The 20,303-nt window shown below is 44.6% G+C and overlaps 1 protein-coding gene across 3 annotated transcripts in view; it reads right to left on the bottom strand.

Moving 5' to 3' along the window:
• Positions 1 to 20,303, bottom strand: part of PPM1H (protein phosphatase, Mg2+/Mn2+ dependent 1H) — a 224,873-nt gene that overhangs the window by 79,009 nt on the left and 125,561 nt on the right. For all 3 annotated transcript variants that reach the window (XM_073327913.2, XM_073327914.2, XM_073327915.2), the window contains one exon: positions 8,451 to 8,563. In XM_073327913.2, coding sequence (XP_073184014.1) covers positions 8,451 to 8,563 — 113 coding nt within the window. The remainder of the gene's footprint in view (positions 1 to 8,450; positions 8,564 to 20,303) is intronic.

Raw genomic sequence — 20,303 nt, 5'->3', positions numbered from 1 at the left:
TGGAAGCTTGCAACGCCAGACAGCTACCGGTCAGTTGGGAATCAATTTGGAGTGGGCAAATCTACTGTGGGGGCTGCTGTGATGCAAGTAGCCCACGCAATCAAAGATCTGCTGATATCAAGGGTAGTGACCCTGGGAAATGTGCAGGTCATAGTGGATGGCTTTGCTGCAATGGGATTCCCTAACTGTGGTGGGGCTATAGACGGAACCCATATCCCTATCTTGGCACCGGAGCACCAAGCCGCCGAGTACATAAACCGCAAGGGGTACTTTTCGATAGTGCTGCAAGCTCTGGTGGATCACAAGGGACGTTTCACCAACATCAACGTGGGATGGCCGGGAAAGGTGCATGATGCTCGTATCTTCAGGAACTCTGGTCTGTTTCAAAAGCTGCAGGAAGGGACTTTATTCCCAGACCAGAAAATAACTGTTGGGGATGTTGAAATGCCTATATGTATCCTTGGGGACCCAGCCTACCCCTTAATGCCATGGCTCATGAAGCCGTACACAGGCAGCCTGGACAGTAGTCAGGAGCTGTTCAACTACAGGCTGAGCAAGTGCAGAATGGTGGTAGAATGTGCATTTGGATGTTTAAAGGCGCGCTGGCGCAGTTTACTGACTCGCTTAGACCTCAGCGAAACCAATATTCCCACTGTTATTACTGCTTGCTGTGTGCTCCACAATATCTGTGAGAGTAAGGGGGAGACGTTTATGGCGGGGTGGGAGGTTGAGGCAAATCGCCTGGCTGCTGGTTACGCGCAGCCAGTCACCAGGGCGGTTAGAAGAGCACAGGAGGGCGCGGTACGCATCAGAGAAGCTTTGAAAACCAGTTTCATGACTGGCCAGGCTACGGTGTGAAAGTTTTGTTTGTTTCTCCTTGATGAAACCCCCCGCCCCTTGGTTCACTCTACTTCCCTGTAAGCTAACCACCCGCCCCTCCTCCCTTCAATCACCGCTTGCAGAGGCAATAAAGTCATTGTTGCTTCACATTCATGCATTCTTTATTCATTCATCACACAAATAGGGGGATGACTACCAAGGTAGCCCAGGAGGGGGGGTGGAGGAGGGAAGGAAAATGCCACACAGCACTTTAAAAGTTTACAACTTTAAAATTTATTGAATGACAGCCTTCTTTTTTTTGGGCAATCCTCTGTGGTGGAGTGGCTGGTTGGCCGGAGGCCCCCCACCACATTCTTGGGCGTCTGGGTGTGGAGGCTATGGAACTTGGGGAGGAGGGCGGTTGGTTACAGAGGGGCTGCAGTGGCAGTCTGTGCTCCAGCTGCCTTTGCTGCAGCTCAACCATACACTGGAGCATACTGGTTTGGTCCTGCAGCAGCCTCAGCATTGAATCCTGCCTCCTCTCATCACGCTGCCGCCACATTTGAGCTTCAGCCCTGTCTTCAGCCCGCCACTTACTCTCTTCAGCCCGCCACCTCTCCTCCCGGTCATTTTGTGCTTTCCTGCACTCTGACATTATTTGCCTCCACGCATTCGTCTGTGCTCTGTCAGTGTGGGAGCACAGCATGAGCTCGGAGAACATTTCATCGCGAGTGCGTTTTTTTTTCTTTCTAAGCTTCACTAGCCTCTGGGAAGGAGAAGATCCTGTGATCATTGAAACACATGCAGCTGGTGGAGAAAAAAAAAAAGGAACAGCGGTATTTAAAAAGACACATTTTATAAAACAGTGGCTACACTCTTTCAGGGTAAACCTTGCTGTTAACATTACATACATAGCACATGTGCTTTCGTTACAAGGTCGCATTTTGCCTCCTCCCACCGCATGACTACCCCCTCAACCTTCCCCCCTCCCTGTGGCTAACAGCGGGGAACATTTCTGTTTAGCCACAGGCAAACAGCCCAGCAGGAATGGGCTCCTCTGAGTGTCCCCTGAAGAAAAGCACTCTATTTCAACCAGGTGACCATGAATTATATCTCACTCTCCTGAGGATAACACAGAGAGATAAAGAACGGATGTTGTTTGAATGCCAGCAAACATACACTGCAATGCTTTGTTGTACAATGATTCCCGAGTACGTGTTACTGGCCTGGAGTGGTAAAGTGTCCTACCATGAAGGACGCAATAAGGCTGCCCTCCCCAGAAACCTTTTGCAAAGGCTTTAGGACTACATCTAGGAGAACCGCAAATGCCAGGGCAAAGTAATCCTTTCACATGCTTGCTTTTAAACCATGTATAGTATTTTAAAAGGTACACTCACCAGAGGTCCCTTGGGTGGGTTCGGGGGGTACTGGCTCCAGGTCTAGGGTGAGAAACAGTTCCTGGCTGTCGGGAAAACCGGTTTCTCCGCTTGCTTGCTGTGAGCTATCATCTTCTTCATCCCCAAATCCTGCTTCCGTATTGCCTCCATCTCCATTGAAGGAGTCAAACAACATGGCTGGGGTAGTGGTGGCTGAACCCCCTAAAATGGCATGCAGCTCATCATAAAAGCGGCACGTTTGGGGCTCTGACCCAGAGCGGCTGTTCACCTCTCTGGTTTTCTGGTAGGCTTGCCTCAGCTCCTTCAGTTTCACGCGGCACTGCTTCGGGTCCCTGTTATGGCCTCTGTCCTTCATGCCCTGGGAGATTTTGACAAAGGTTTTGGCATTTCGAAAACTGGAACGGAGTTCTGATAGCACGGATTCCTCTCCCCAAACAGCGATCAGATCCCGTACCTCCCGTTCGGTCCATGCTGGAGCTCTTTTGCGATTCTGGGACTCCATCATGGTCACCTGTGCTGATGAGCTCTGCATGGTCACCTGCAGCTTGCCACGCTGGCCAAACAGGAAATGAGATTCAAAAGTTCGCGGTTCTTTTCCTGTCTACCTGGCCAGTGCATGTAAGTTGAGAGTGCTGTCCAGAGCGGTCATAATGGAGCACTCTGGGATAGCTCCCGGAGGCCAATACCATCGAATTGTGTCCACAGTACCCCAAATTCGAGCCGGCAACGTCGATTTAAGCGCTAATCCACTTGTCAGGGGTGGAGTAAGGAAATCGATTTTAAGAGCCCTTTAAATCGAAATAAAGGGCTTCATTGTGTGGACCGGTGCAGGTTTACATCGATTTAACGCTGCTAAATTCGACCTAAAGTCCTAGTGTAGACCAGGGCTCAGAGTGAAGTATGATTATTATTGCTCATTATTATTATTGTTCTAGTGGTACATAAATAAGAAGGTTAAAACAGCCATGCAGATTAATCATTAATAAAAAGGACAAAGTAAATCCAGATTAGCTAATAGGGAATGAAAAAAATCAGAAGAGAAAGATAAGATTATTTTACAGGTTTCTTAAATACTATTATAAATAGGTATACAGGTATACCAAATTCATGGTCCATTTTGGTCAATTTCACGGTCATAGGATTTTAACAATCATGAATGTCATTATTTCAGGTATTTAAACCTGAAATTTAACGGGGTTGTAATTTTAGGGGTCCTGACCCAAACAGGAGTTGTGGGGGAGTCACAAGGTTAGCGTAGTGGAGGTTGTGGTATTGCTGTCCTTACTTCTGCGCTGCTATTGGCAGCGGCGCTGTCTTCAGAGCTGGGTGGTTAGAGAGCAGCGGCTGCTAGCCGGGAGCCCATCTCTGAAGGCAGAGCTGCTGCTAGCAGCTGCACAGAACCAAGCGTGGCATGGTATGGTATTGCCATCTTTACTTGTGAACTGCTGCCGGCCGGGCACTTCCTTCAGAGCCGGGTGTCTGGCTGACAGCGGCCACTCTCTGGCCACCCAGTTCTGAAGGCAGTGCAGAAGTAAGGGTGGCAATAACTGCAACCTCCCCTAAAACAACCTTAGGACCCCCCCCCCCACAACTCCCTTTTGAGTCAGGACCTCCAATTTGAGAAACGCTTGACTCCCCCGCGAAAACTGTACAGTACAGGGTAAAAGCAAACGAAAGACCAGATTTCAGAGGAGATAATCAGATTTCATGGTCCGTGACGTGTTTTTCATGGCTGTGAATTTGGTAGGGTCCTAATTATAAACCGTAAAGAGTAAAACAAAAATATTACGAGGCTAGGCAAATTGCCTCCCCATGCTTTATTTTTAAATAGGCATGTAGATGGAAGGAAAAATCATACTGCTAAAACTGTCCTGAGCAGTGCAGTCACAGTGAACCACACCAACGTCCTGGGATTTTTGCTCCTTCAATTCTCCCTTTTTAAAAATTGTTTAAAAGGAAGCACGGTGCTTCCCTGCCTCTCTCATCTAGTTTGTACAACCATTAACTCTAAAAGTGAACTCCTCTTCTGAGGACTATTAATGATTACAGTGATGAAATGAGAGCAAGCAGGTGTGACCCAGAAGGGAAAGGAGAGGAAACTCAGTGAGTTCCAAAGTTGGTACTGGGAGAAGGTAGCTTCAACTTCAACCAGTAATAAAGAAGACTTCAACATTGTATTCATTATTTTATTTTTCTCCTCTTTTGTGAATGGCAAGAAGTGGGGATACGACAAACTTAGTTTCAAACAGTGGTGAGATTGATTATTCTTAACCCAAATGTGAATACCCTGTGTAAAGCAGCTACCCAGCACGTTACTGTCATCTAACTATCTGAAGTACATTAGAAAAAGGAAGAGATATTTTTTCCCGGAAATCTAGGTATGTCCAACATTTTAAAAAGGAGAGAGCCCTCCATATATAAACGTGAGGGGCGGGGGAGCAAGACAAAATATCAATAAGAAAATCTGATTAAGCAAAGTCAAGTCCAATGACCCTCCAAATTTGTGAAAGCCTTTTAAATTCTCATCCCTTGCTTTGATCCTTTCTTTTGCACACAAATAAAAAAGTTCAAGAATCTATTTGCAGATTAGCCAGAGTTTGGGGACTTTGTGGGGAAACCAATCAGCTTGTCTTTTGTTTCTCAATGGAGTGATAAAAGTGCAGCTGTTGAAAGACTTTGTAGCACCACTGCATATAATGCAGCACAAAATGGTGATACTTGCTTTCTCTGATAAAAATGGGTAGATCCATGCTGGGGCCACCATGAAAACTAAAGGAACTTTTGTGGCAAAGAGGGCTAAATCTCTTCATATCACATAAGAGTCACCGGAATGACACTGGGCAACTGTTACACCGAGTCAGCCTGCACTGTACTTGGCTAGTAATCAGCAAAGAACATTTGTCCATTTCCTGGTTTACTAGCCCTCTATTATGTGTGCTAAACTACTGACTGACTTAAAAAACAAACAAACCCAGCAACAACAACAAAAAACCTACCAACGCTAAGACAAAACAAATTTAACAAGACTTACTATTTTTTTTAAATTAGAAGTTACTCTAACAATACACAATTGAATAATTCTATTTGAATTAAGTGAGCAGTGAACATTTACTGTCTTTTACAAAGCAACTCTTCAGATACTCTAGCCTGATGACTATAGAATGTGTATGTCACACTGGTATGCAAAGTGCAATGTAATAGACTGAGACCAATATAAATTGGAAACTTTATTTATTGAATACAAGATCAATAGTCCTGCAGTCAGCAACCCAGATAACCTTGCATGAACGTTGCTGAATATCCTTCCTGCCAGCACTCATTTCACACAGTGTTTGAAGGGAACCAAATAAATGGCTTGACCTTGGGACCTGTACCTTTAAAAGGAAAGCACTGAAAGACTCTTTTCATTTTCCCTTCCCCCATGGAGGAGACAGTGTGCCAAGTGGGCTGATGTTTAGCTTAGAGAGAGAGACACACACATTAAAAATCTTTGGCCAAGATTCAGATATAGATTTTCACTGTACAAGAAGGTATATTTATGACAGAATCTAAGAATGACCAGGCCCACCAATTAGAGAGTGGAAGTGGCTCTCTCAGTAGTTTATCAGACTGTGAAGATGTCACCTCATTTTTAGTGGGATGCGGATATCATGTGCAGTTACTATAGAACTGTGACTCCTTGGTTAGCAAAAAATTTAATTATATCATTGATATTAGCATTATCTGCTAAGGCTGCAACATCATGCTCTGTAAGAGTACATCACAAAACCTAGAATTAGCACAGGTTTCCTCCCTTCCACCCCCAACTGAAAACGCTCAGCTTGGGTAAGCCTAGTAGTCCATGCAGAAGTGACTGTACCAGAGGACTGCCTGCTGGTAATTTAGTAATATGGTAATTAAAGTCTTTTCATGATGTAATTACATATCAACTACAAAAGGACAGCTGCTATACAACAGTGCCAGGGTACATGGCATGAAATGATTAGATTTGAGAAGCTTTAGTGGTTAAACTGAATACCACAGACATAACTCTGAGGTGTAGTTAGCACTACACAACCCATTATTATTCAAGTCTCACGCAGTCTTTCCTTATTCTCATTGTGATAGTAACAGTTTCCTTCATATACCTTGTTTCTAGGATACCAGAAAGCCTTTTAAAACCCACCTTTGTAAACCCCCGCTGTTTCGAAATTGCACTGAATTTCAAGTCTATGTCTATTTCAGGACAAGAGAGTCTGTTCAAATTAGATCCATCTTGGTACGTATAAACAGTGAGGAGTCCTTGTGGCACCTTAGAGACTAACAAATTTATTTGGGCATAAGCTTTCATGGGCTATAACCCACTTCATCAGATGCATGGAGTATAGAATACAGTAAGCAGGTATAAATATACAGCACATGAAAAGATGGGAGTTGCCTTGCTATTCAATTAGAAGGACCCCTTCTTGTAAACTTGTTGGGAATGGGCCACATCCACCCTAATTGAATTGGCCTCGTTAACACTGACCCCCCCACTTGGTAAGGCAAGGGGCAGGGCGTCAGGCAGAAAGGGCGGGGCTGGGGTCAGCATCCCCCACCAGCCCATCCACACTGCCTGGCCCACGCTGCCCAAGGCTCCAGCGGCGATTTGAAGAGCCCCAGGCCCTTTTAAATTGCTGGCCCCAGGGCAGCTGCTCCTTTTGACCCCCCCGCCCCCATTGGCAAAAGGGGCAACAATATTAAAACTGCAGCAGCGCTTTAAGCAGGGCAGCCAACGGGGGGCGGGGTGCAAAAGGGGCAGCGACATTAAAGCACTGCCGTAGCAGCGCTTTCAAGTCAACTGGGTACGGCGGCCACATTTTACCGGTACGCTGTGCTGGCCCATACCGGCTTACTTTCACCCTGGTGCACCTTCACCTTGACTTGATTGCTGTGTGTCCAAGGGGGATTTGAGTTTCACATTTTAGTGTCTTTTATCAACATTAAATTAATGAGTAATTCAAAAGAAAAGCATGCAATACCTTGTTTCTAATTCAATGTGTGTCTACAAACATCAAGAAGAATCATAGCACTGGCATGCAGAGAACTGGGACAGTGTGCACAAGAGATTACTCTTGCTAGCTGTGAGATTTCTGGGCCTGCTGCCTCCTTAAAAATCTAAGGCTTCTGAGCAGCACTACAGCTGTTCTCTCACTATCTTTGTTAATAGGTGCATATACATAATGAAACTGTGAAAAATATATACTCACAAGCATGCATGTGCACACACAGAAGTCTACATATATATTTTTCTTCTTTTAATGGCTTTCTGTCTAAAATTAGGGCTGTCTACTCCCCTTTTCAGGCCTATGAAGTCTTGCCCCATACCACCCAGAGAATAGCCTTCTTCTCCTTCCTACTTTTCTCAGCTTGTTCTTTCCCAATATGACAGGGCTGCTGCACAAACAGCAAAAAGACCTGAAACCTACAAGAACAGTCTCTCTCTCTCTCTAGGGGTCGTGTGGGGAGGAAAGAGAGAGCATTCCAGTATGCTATTGGTTTGACTTACTCAGAAGACTGGAAAAACAGCTTTTTCTCTGGGATATTTCCAGTGGCCAACATTTTATAATAATTATCATTATTATTAAATAAAAGAGGTTAGCTAAATGACCTGAACTTCCGAGGAGTCCATCAAGTTTCAGTCTGAGGGGTAGGTGAATATCTGAATCAGGATTTATTTATTTAATTCTAGCCTCCCCTGTTCATATGCCCAGTTACAAAAGCACTAACCAAATCTGTCGTAACTGACTGGCTCTGAACCCATCAAGGATTAGCTAGGAGATCTTCCAAGCCTAGGCTGGGGGACAATAGCAACTTCTAGTTCAAACAGTTCTTTCAATTCTCATAAACAGAAACACGAAACCATTTCAAACAGTGGTTAATACAAAACTTGCCCTAGAACACACAGTAAACGATTTTTGATTTCATACTGCAGAAGAGCCATTGAGTCATTTAGAGACTGTTAATAAGAACAGCAGAAAATTGAACTTCTCTAAACATCGCTCTTCTCTGACTAGCGGGCTTATATTAGTTTTAGTTTCTATTAAATACTTATTGCAACTGTTCAATATAAACAGTAAGGTATATTACTACTATTTGAATTGAGATGCATTCTAATCAAGGATCAGGGCCCCACTGAGCTACTTTGCTAACTGCCTGTTGCAAAGGAAATGATTATTTTTAGGCAAAAAACCCCTAGAGATCCGCTTTGCTTACCTACTGTCGCCAGCATTTGCCACGTAGAGCTTCCCCAGCATATACACAACAACAAGGGCTGTGCAGCCACCAGATATACTGTAAACAGTCCTCTCTCGCTCTATTTGTAAATCCTAAGGAAGACAGAAGAGAGTTTATAAAATAGCTCTGCAACTGACATTTAGGAAGAGAAGATTTTCATTAAAACCTTACATATTCATATTCCTAAACCAAAAGTCCTGCTGAGTTTGTTTACTTGTTGCTGCCACAACTGTATGTTCAGGAAAACAAATGGAACATCGAAGAGCAATGAATATAGGGCCCAATCCCATTTGTTCCATGGATAAAGTAACCTGGTTAATATCGTGCAAGGCACAGCAGAATGAAGTGTAGTGCTACCCAAGGAGGCCATCCTCTGACTAATATTTGAATGACACTCTGGTTCCTGTTACAATCACAATTTCTGTTACTGCCTACAAATCAATGTTGAGGAAAAAAAACCAAAAGAAATCAAATCTTACACAGTCTTTTGTCAGAGACATACACACATACATATGCTAAAAATGCCTATTTTATATCACTTTGCCATAGAAAAGTTTCAAGTTGATATCCCTCCACCCCCCATGGATTTTTGCATTTTTAGCAAGCTTTACAGTACTGCAAAGGAAGCAGAAATTTTTCACCATCAAAATAATTTTAACTCATATATTAACGTGGATTTTCAAGGCATTTCCAAGTACATTAAAATGGTTTTATTCCCTGGCTTTTTATAATGATCCTTTTAAAATCTGAAATCAATGTCTGTTTCCCTTACTCACTTTCAGTTTGTGTTGGGTCTGTAAGGATGTTGGCATTTATGTTTTATTTTGTTTAGATAAGATGACTTCAAAAGTATTTGTTATGATGCAAAAGAGGGATTACTACAATGAGCCTGATTTTTCAGAGAGTGTCTACACTACAAAATTATGTTGACATAAGTTATGTCCATGTGCAGACACCACAGTAATTAAATCATTTTTGTATGTCCACATTATGTTCGTGTCAGCAGTGCACGTCCTCACTACCTGCACCGATATAAGTGCCAAGAGCAGTGCACCTGTGCATAGCTATCTCACTGTGCAACCTGCCACCATCTAGTGCAGGGTGTTTTGGGAAGGGTTTGCAATGCCTCATGGGGGCAAACAAGTTGCACAGGGGTGCCTGGAAACATGATTTCAACAGTCCATAATACAGTTTTCTCTCTCTCATAATGTTTCCCGTCTCTTTTCTAAAGCCCCGTACACCTGTGTGCATGCCATCTGAGTGAGGAAAAGCATGGATCCTGCACAGCTCTGTACTACTGTGATGAGTGTTGCAAGTAAGGAATGTCTGATCCTGCAGTATTTGCAGTGTCAGCAGAGGAGCCTTGGGGGACATGACAATTCCTTAGAGGCTAGATTGCTGTGGGACACAGGAAGAAATAATTCAAGGTTGTTGGCTGTGTTCACAGAGCAGCTTAAGATGGTGGAGCACTGGTTCTGGGCCCAAGAAACAAGCACTAACTGGTGGGACCACATTGTCATGCAGGTTTGTGATGACAAGCGGTGGCTGCAGAACTGTTGGGATGTGCAAGGCCACGTTTCCGGATCTGCGCGCAGAGCTTTCGCCTGCCCTCCGGGTCAGTGACACCATAACAAGAGCTACACTGACAGTGGAGAACGAGATGGCGATCACTGTGGGGAAGTTTGTAATGCCAGATTGCTACCAATCAGTCAGGAATCAACTGGAGTTGGGAAAAACACCAGGAGGGTTGCTGTGATGCAAGCATCCAGGGCCATTAATCACTATTGCTACAGAGGACTGACACTCTGGGCAACGTGCAGGACATAGTGGATCATTTTGCAGTAATGGGGTTCCCGAACTGTGGTGGGGCAATAGATGGCACACACATCCCTATTTTGGCACCAGACCACCTTGCCACAGAGTACACCAACAGAAAGGGCTACTTTTGTGTGGTACTCGAAGCATGGGTGGATCACTGGGGACTTTTTACCAACATCAACGTGGGCTGGTCAGGGTCGGTGCATGACACACGCATCTTTAAGAACACAGGCCTGTTCAGAAAGTTGCAAGCGGGGACTTTCTTTCCAGACCAGAGGCCTATCACTGTGGATGTTGAAATGCTAATAGTGATCCCTTACTCCTGTGGCTCACGAAGCTCACGAGCGCTTCAACTACAGGCTCAGTAGGTGCAGAATGACAGCTGAATGTGCCTTGGGCTGTTTGAAAGGCCGCTGGCACGGTCTACTCATGAGATTAGACTTCAGTGAAAAAATATCCCAATGGTTATAGCTGGCTGCTGTGTCTTTCATAATATTTGTGAAGCAAAGGGAGAGAAGTTTCCAGCCTAGTGAAGCGGCTGTCTGCTGATTTTGAGCAGCCAGATACCAGAGCTTTAAGAAGAGCTCAACATGGAGCTATATGGCTCATGGAGGCTTGGAAATACCACTTTAATACTGAGCCACAGTAATGTGTGCTGTTTTAACATGCTCTGCCTTGCATTGCTTTTTGGCACCCCAGTATGAACCTTGTAATAAGTGCCGTGTGTGCAGCAATATAACATTGCATATGCACCTATTGCTATTAACTGTGAATGATGTCAGCCCCAATCAGCATACGCTGTAAATTAACAAAGATGAATTAAGTTTCCATAAATAGACTTTTATTATAAACCCATGCAAACAGACACGTTTATAATTGAATTAAACTTTATAAATACAGGGGAAAGAACTATTAAAGGAGAAAGAACAGTCATTTCCATTTCACAAACACGTACACCAACCATGTCTCTCACAGGTCAGTGCACGTGCTGCTGTGATTGCCTGCACTCTCCCCCAGGGTGGAGTAGTAGGCATAGTGCAGGGGCCTCGGACGCCGCATGGAATGCAGTTCTCTGTGGGCTGCAGAGGGAGGCGAGCATGGAACTGTTGAATCTGAAGGTCCTCAAGAGTCTACAGCATGTTCTGTTTGCTGCTTGAAAAGTGCTAGCATCTGCTGCTTCATGTCCCTCTCTGCTCTCTTTTCCACTCAGTCCCTGTCCATGCTGTCCACAAGGGTATCCAAAGCAGCAGAGGCTTGCAGGATCTCTTGGAACATGCCGTCCTGCATCCTCTTCCTTCTCCTCCTCATCTGGCTGCACCGCTCTGCTGGTGCAGATGCAGAGATCTGCAAGACCACATTTCCAGCTGCAAAAGATACCATGCACAGAGGTACTATTGTGAGTGTATTCACAAGATAAATTGAAACTTGGTATACTGAACTCACTCCCTTTTATCCACACAAGTTGCAAACACAACATTCTCACTTCTTTCTGGGATTCATGAAGCAGAGTGGCAGTCCCAGTGATGGTGAGTACAGCCCAGGAGGGAGGGGGTAAGTTGGGAAAATAAGGGGCAGGGATAGTTCATGGGCATGAGTATATGTGTATAGGACAACTGAGCTGAATACTTGCACTGTTTTCCACAGGTGGTGGGGATTTTAGCTGAACTTCCACTGAAAGGGAAGTTTCAGGCATCCAGCTGCAGATCGTGGCCATATGCCGCTAGCCTGCATGCTGCAATGGTGCCTACTGAAATAATTGTTGAGTGGTGTGGGAAAGTGTCCTACCATGGCAGGAGAAATAAGGCAGCCCTCCCCAGAAATCTTTGGCAGAGGATTGCAGACTGCCTTCACAAAAGTTTCCTTGAGATCTCTATGAAGGATTCATGGGACATCCCGGTGCACACAAACAAACTATTCTGCAGTACCCCCTCTGCCTAACTGTAGAGGGGAAGTAGAGCTGCTATCTGCTTCTCACTCTACTGTTGATTTCACTATCTCTTCCAGCATAAGTTTAAAAAAAAAAAAAAAAGTAAATGAATGGATGTGTCCCTGCAATATCAAAGCAAATAGTATATTTACCAGAGGTTCCTTTCCTTGTATCAGGCTCACCTGTGCTGGACTGTAGAGACTGTCCGGACTGTCCAGGAGTCAAAAAGAAGCTCCTGGCTTGACGTGCCACTGGATCCCCTGTCCTCCATACTCCTACTCCTCCTCACTGTTCACAGCTGGGGCCTGTGACTTGGGCTTCCTGAAGTACCCATGGTGCTCTTGGGGGTGGTGGTGATGTCTCCACCAAGGATGGCCTGCAGATTTTTGTAAAAGTGGCAGGTCTGTGGCTCTGCACAGAATGCCTGTTCGCCTCCCTGGCTTTCTGGTACACCTGTCGCAGCTCCTTGGCTTTCACATGGCACTGCTGTGGGTCCCTCTTATAGCCCTTCTCCTCCATGCCCCGAGTGATCAGCTTGTAAATAATGATGTTTGCACAGCTGGATTAGATCTGTGCCTGCACAGCCTCTTCTCCCCACAGATCCACCACCTCCTGTGTACTCCAGGCAGAAGCGCGTCTGCAGCATGTAGCCAGCATGGTCAGCTGAGCAGTTGCTAGGTGACCTCTCCACGCCAAGCAACCAGGAAAGAAATTTCAAAAATTCACAGGAGTTTAAAGGGGAGGGAAGTGTACCTGGCTGCTGGGCAGCGGAGTTCAAAACAGTGACCAGAGTGGTCATACTGAGGCATTGGAGGACACCTCCTGGAAGCCACTAAAGTCAATGTAGGTAATGCAGTGTCTACACTGACACTGCATTGACCTAATTACACCAACATAAGCACTACGCCTCTCACGGAGCTGGAGTTATTTAGTGGGCGCAGCGTGCAAGTCACATCGGTGGGAGTGACATTTTAGTGTAGGCACTCAGAGTTAGGTCTATGTAAGCTGCTTTGCACTGACCAGGACTGAGAAACAGGCCCTTAATAGTTTAGGCTCCAAAAACAGAAGGGACCACTCTAGACTGACCTCCTGCATAACAGGCCATAGAACTTCCCCGAATTAATTCCTGTTTGAGAATCTCTCTCAGAAAAATAGCCAATGCCAGGGATGGAGAATCTACTACAACTGTTGGTAAGTTGTTCCAAGAGTTTAATCATCTCCACTGTTAAAAAAGTACACCTTCTTTCCCATCTGAATTTGTTTCGCTTCCAGACACTGGATTGTTATACCTTTCTCTGCTAGACTGAAGAGCCTGTTATCAAATATTTGTTCCCCTGGTAGATACTTATTGACAGCGATGAAGTAACCCCATAACCTTTTCTTTGTTAAGCTAAATAGAGTGAGCTCCTTGAGTTTATCACTGTAAGGCATGTTTTCTAATCCTTTTATCATTCTCGTGATTCTTCTCTGGACCTTCTCCAATTTATCATCAACATTCCTTCCTGAATTGTGGGCACCAGAACTGGACACAGTATTTCACACAATGGTTGCACCAGTGCCAAATATGGGAGTTTATATTACCCTATGTCAAGGTTCCTCCCCCACTCTGAACTCTAGGGTACAGATGTGGGGACCTGCATGAAAAACCTCCTAAGCTTATCTTTACCAGCTTAGGTCAAAACTTCCCCAAGGTACAAAATATTACACCTTGGACAGGCCGCTACCACCACCAAACTAATACTGGTTACTGGGGAAGAGCTGTTTGGACGCGTCCTTCCCCCCAAAATACTTCCCAAAACCTTGCACCCCACTTCCTGGACAAGGTTTGGTAAAAAGCCTCACCAATTTGCCTAGGTGACTACAGACCCAGACCCAGACCCTTGGATCTTAAGAACACTGAACAATCCTCCCAACACTTGCACCCCCCCTTTCCTGGGAAATGTTGGATAAAAAGCCTCACCAATTTGCATAGGTGACCACAGACCCAAACCCTTGGATCTGAGAACAATGAAAAAGCATTCAGTGTTTTACAAGAAGACTTTTAATAAAAAATAGAAGTAAATAGAAATAAAGAAATCCCCCCTGTAAAATCAGGATGGTATATATCTTACAGGGTAATTAGATTCAAAAACATAGAGAACCCCTCTAGGCAAAACCTTAAGTTACAAAAAAGATACACAGACAGAAATAGTTATTCTATTCAGCACAATTCTTTTCTCAGCCATTTAAAGAAATCATAATCTAACACATACCTAGCTAGATTACTTACTAAAAGTTCTAAGACTCCATTCCTGTTCTGTCCCCGGCCAAGACGACTACAGACAGACACAGACCCTTTGTTTCTCTCCCTCCTCCCAGCTTTTGAAAGTATCTTGTCTCCTCATTGGTCATTTTGGTCAGGTGCCAGCGAGGTTACCTTTAGCTTCTTAACCCTTTACAGGTGAGAGGAGCTTTCCCCTGGCCAGGAGGGATTTCAAAGGGGTTTACCCTTCCCTTTATATTTATGACACCCTACTTATTCTTACTTGATACTCCTGTTTATACATAACAAAGATTGCATTAGCTTTTTTGGCTACAGCATCACAAAGGGAGCTCATGTCAGCTGATTATCCACCATGACCCTCCAAATCTTTTTTGGAGTCATGGCTTCCCAGGATAGAGTCCCCCAATGTGTAAGTATGGCCTGCACTTTCATAACACCACTAATTCTGCAAACAGATGCATTGAAAAAATGACCATCTTTTTTTCTTTCAGTCTTGACAGTGACTTATGTAGCCATCTGTAGATGCAGGGACAACTTCTGTTGAGAGCGCAAAGTTTTACTACTGAGATGTGCCAAAGTCACCATGCTCTGTTAAATGAAATGTGACCTCAAATTGTGCCCACATTGCTACATAAGGCATTTCTATGTTATGAAAGAAAGGGCTTTCCTGCACTGCAACAATGTATGCAAGGAAAATTACGGTTTCAGAGTAGCAGCCGTGTTAGTCTGTATCCGCAAAAAGAAAAGGAGTACTTGTGGCACCTTAGAGACTAACAAATTTATTTGAGCATAAGCTTTCGTGAGCTACAGCTCACTTCATCGGATGCATTCAGTGGAAAATACAGTGGGGAGATTTATATACACAGAGAACATGAAACAATGGGTGTTAACATACACACTGTAATGAGAGTGATCAGATAAGGTGAGCTATTACGAACAGGACAGCGGGGGGAGAAACCTTTTGTAGTGATAATCAAGGTGGGCCATTTCCAGCAGTTGACAAGAACATCTGAGGAACAGAGGCAGGGGGGAATAAACATGGGGAAATAGTTTTACTTTGTGTAATGACCCATCCACTCCCAGTCTTTATTCAAGCCTAAGTTAATTGTATCCAATTTGCAAATTAAATTCCAATTCAGCAGTCTCTCGTTGGAGTATGTTTTTGAAGTTTTTTTTGTTGAAGAATTGCCACTTTTAGGTCTGTAATCGAGTGACCAAAGAGATTGAAGTGTTCTCCGACTGGTTTTTGAATGTTATAATTCTTGACGTCTGATTTGTGTCCATTTATTCTTTTACGTAGAGACTGTCCAGTTTGGCCAATGTACATGGCAGAGGGGCACTGCTGGCACATGATGGCTTATATTACATTGGTAGATGTGCAGGTGAACGAGCCTCTGATAGTGTGGCTGATGTGATTAGGCCCTATGATGGTGTCCCCTGAATAGATATGTGGACAGAGCTGTCAATGGGCTTTGTTGCAAGGATAGGTTCCTGGGTTAGTGGGTCTGTTGTGTGGTATGTGGTTGCTGGTGAGTATTTGCTTCAGGTTGGGGGGCTGTCTGTAGGAAAGGACTGGCCTGTCTCCCAAGATTTGTGAGAGTGATGGGTCGTCCTTCAGGATAGGCTGTAGATCCTTGATGATGCGTTGGAGAGGTTTTAGTTGGGGGCTGAAGGTGATGGCTAGTGGCGTTCTGTTATTTCCTTTGTTGGGCCTGTCCTGTAGTAGGTAACTTCTGGGTACTCTTCTAGCTCTGTCAATCTCTTTCTTCACTTCAGGAGATGGGTATTGTAGTTGTAAGAATGCTTGATAGAGATCTTGTAGGTGTTTGTCTCTGTCTGAGGGGTTGGAGCAAACGTGGTTGTATCGTAGAGCTTGCCTGTAGACAATGGATCGTGTGGTGTGGTCTGAATGAAAGCTGGAGGCATGTAGGTAAGCATAGCGGTCAGTAGGTTTCCGGTATAGGGTGGTGTTTATGTGACCATCGCTTATTAGCACTGTAGTGTCCAGGAAGTGGATCTCTTGTGTGGACTAGTCCAGGCTGAGGTTGATGGTGGGATGGAAATTGTTAAAATCATGGTGGAATTCCTCAAGGGCTTCTTTTCTATGCGTCCAGATGATGAAGATGTCATCAGTGTAGCGCAAGTAGAGTAGGGGCATTAGGGGACAAGAGCTGAGGAAGCATTGTTTTAAGTCAGCCATAAAAATGTTGGCATACTGTGGGGCCATGCGGGTACCCATGGTAGTGCCGCTGATTTGAAGGTATATATTGTCCCCAAATGTGAAATAGTTATGGGTGAGGACAAAGTCACAAAGTTCAGCCACCAGGTTTGCCGTGACATTATCAGGGATACTGTTCCTGACGGCTTGTAGTCCATCTTTGTGTGTAATGTTGGTGTAGAGGGCTTCTACATCCATAGTGGCTAGGATGGTGTTATCAGGAAGATCACCGATGGATTGTCGTTTCCTCAGGAAGTCAGTGGTGTCTGGAAGATAGCTGGGAGTGCTGGTAGCGTAGGGCCTGAGGAGGGAGTCTACATAGCCAGATAATCCTGCTGTCAGGGTGCCAATGCCTGAGATGATGGGGCGCCCAGGATTTCCAGGTTTATGGATCTTGGGTAGCAGATAGAATATCCCTGGTCGGGGTTCCAGGAGTGTGTCTTTGCGGATTTATTCTTGTGCTTTTTCAGGGAGTTTCTTGAGCAAATGGTGTAGTTTCTTTTGGTAACCCTCAGTGGGATCAGAGGGTAATGGCTTGTAGAAAGTGGTGTTGGAGAGCTGCCTAGCAGCCTCTTGTTCATCTTTCCACCTATGCATAACGACAGCACCTCCTTTGTCAGCCTTTTTGATTATGATGTCAGAGTTGTTTCTGAGGGGTGGATGGCATTGTGTTCTGCACGGCTGAGGTTATGGGGCAAGTGATGCTGCTTTTCCACAATTTCAGCACGTGCATGTCGACGGAAGCACTCTGTGTAGAAGTCCAGTCTGTTGTTTTGACCTTCAAGTGGAGTCCACCCAGAATCCTTCTTTTTGTAGTGTTGGCAGGAAGGTCTCTGTGGGTTAGTATGTTGTTCAGAGGTGTGTTGGAAATATTCCTTGAGTCGGAGACGTCAAAAATAGGATTTTCGGTCACCACAGAACTGTATCATGTTCGTGGGGGTTGAGGGGCAGAAGGAGAGACCCCGAGATAGCCCAGAAGAAGAATCTGTCCTAAGAGTATAGCTGGATAGATTAACAATATTGCTGGATGGGTTAAGGGAACCACTGTTGTGGCCCCTTGTGGCATGTAGTAGTTTAGATAGTTTAGTGTCTTTTTTCTTTTGTAGAGAAGCAAAGTGTGTGTTGTAAATGGCTTGTCTAGTTTTTGTAAAGTCCAGCCACGAGGAAGTTTGTGTGGAAGGTTGGTTTTTTATGAGAATATCCAGTTTTGAGAGCTCATTTTTAATCTTTCCCTGTTTGCTGTAGAGGATGTTGATCAGGTGGTTCCACAGTTCACCTGCACATCTACCAATGTGATATATACCATCATGTGCCAGCAATGCCCCTCTGCCATGTACATTGGCCAAACTGGACAGTCTCTACGTAAAAGAATAAATGGACACAAATCAGACGTCAAGAATTATAACATTCAAAAACCAGTCGGAGAACACTTCAGTCTCTTTGGTCACTCGATTACAGACCTAAAAGTGGCAATTCTTCAACAAAAAAACTTCAAAAACAGACTCCAACAGGAAACTGCTGAATTGGAATTAATTTGCAAACTGGATACAATTAACTTAGGCTTGAATAAAGACTGGGAGTGGATGGGTCATTACACAAAGTAAAACTATTTCCACGTGCTTATTTTTTCCCCCTGCTGTTCCTCAGACGTTCTTGTCAACTGCTGGAAATGGCCCACCTTGATTATCACTACAAAAGGTGTCGTCCCCCGTTACCACCCCCCCCGCTGTCCTGCTGGTAATACCATACACACTGTAATGAGAGTGATCAGGTAAGGTAAGCTAACACCCATTGTTTCATGTTCTCTGTGTATATAAATCTCCCCGCTGTATTTTCCATTGAATGCATCCGATGAAGTGAGCTGTAGCTCACGAAAGCTTATGCTCAAATAAATTTGTTAATCTCTAAGGTGCCACAAGTACTCCTTTTCTTTTTACGGAAAATTAAGCCACTGTTACCAATTTGATTTCCTCTCATAGTGGAAGTAAATTTTCCCTATGGTATCTGGAGATTTTGCTGTGTAGCTCCCATTAATTTGATGAACATGTCTGATCGTTAACTCTTTGCATACTACTTGGAAAAATCTTTGTCCAGTATGTATGTTGCCATGACAGACAGAGTATAGAATTCTCAACTGGTCAGTATCTCTGAAGCACCATAGAGGGAATCATTTTGGGTAAAGCCCCTGGGGCATGAGACTTTCCAAATCCTCTATTTACAGTAACTGACTTCTGTGAAAACTTGCACATCTCAATAACTCTTTCATTTCCAATGGTGACAAGGTGAATCTTTCAGTGAATTTTTGCAACCACCTCACAGCAAGCCAAGCAATCTTATAGTGGGTAAATCTCAAGTCTTCTCTGCCTGAATTTCACCCAGTGCCACTTCCTGAGATGCTCAGGTGTTGGGAGAACTTTATGCTCCAGTCCAAGAATTGGATCTATGTTCTTCCTGGCTGGTGAAGGGCAGTGGGGAAACATCTGTGGTAAAAGATTGCCACCACTGCCCTTACAGAGAGCTGGCAGCCAACTGCTTTTAAGAAAGCATTCTGCAGCCTCTGATCAACCAGATGTCTGATCAACCAGTTGAGGTTGACAGCATAGGCTTGTCTGGCCACTGTTCCACCTTCCATTCTTCAGCATGGAAGATTGCTGAGAAGGTTCTGGTGAGACAACACTCAGAGCATCTCAGTTATCCTTGATCCTTGTCAAGCCAAATAGAGACTGGGTTTGGCACACACTATATTGGTTACACTGGATGATCTCTTCCTGACAGTGGATGAAGATCAGCTATCGAAGCTCATACTATGCTGATCAGCTGCCATTGATGCCATCAACCAGGATATGTTGCTTGGCTTGCTTGTGCCACCTAGTGTGAAATAGATGGAGCTTCTCTTAGATGAATGTTCTTTTCCCTTGGAGTGGCCATAGAGGGTAACTGGTGCTCTACCCAAAGGGCTCTCATTTGAGGTACAGCAGCGTTCAGTTTTTTCACCCCTCTTATTCAACATATCTATGACGCAGCATGTGTCGCAGTGCCTTCAGTACACTTAACACCATATAAGCCTGACCCAGTTCCTGGCTGAAGCTGGAACACTAATGTGGGCAAGCTGGCTAAGGTTCAGTCCAGACAATACGGAGGTGGTGGTAGATTAGGGAAAGCATCACCAGAACATGTCAGAGACTGTACTGGCATCTTTCAACGAGGTATCCATCAGCTTTTTACTGCCTGACTTCACAACTTCCGCATGGTGTTAGATCACTCTTCGCTTTTAGAGGATTAAAATTACTGCACTCTGCAAGAAAGCTGTTTAATTCCACAAGGTTGTGACCTCGTCTCTTGGATATGGACCATTTTCCATGTTTTGCCACTTTAACATCTGCATGGTCCATGAGGCTGTACCTAAAATCCCATTGGAAACTAACGCTGGTGCAGTAGGCCACTGTCTACTTGTTAAGTGGAGTATTATTCTAGAAGCACATGTCATCAGTGCTTCATGAACTAGCCTGCCTGACGATTGGTTTCCAGCTGGAGTTTCATGTTGGTTTTAGTCATGATCAGAAATGGTTTAGGACTGCCTACATGAAAGACTGACTGCCTCTGTCC

The sequence above is a fragment of the Lepidochelys kempii genome, chromosome 1 (assembly GCF_965140285.1).
Source record: "Lepidochelys kempii isolate rLepKem1 chromosome 1, rLepKem1.hap1, whole genome shotgun sequence".
In the NCBI taxonomy this organism is placed as follows: Eukaryota; Metazoa; Chordata; order Testudines; family Cheloniidae; genus Lepidochelys; species Lepidochelys kempii.
Note: the sequence above shows the minus strand (reverse complement) of the source record. Positions and strands in the feature narration are given on the sequence as shown.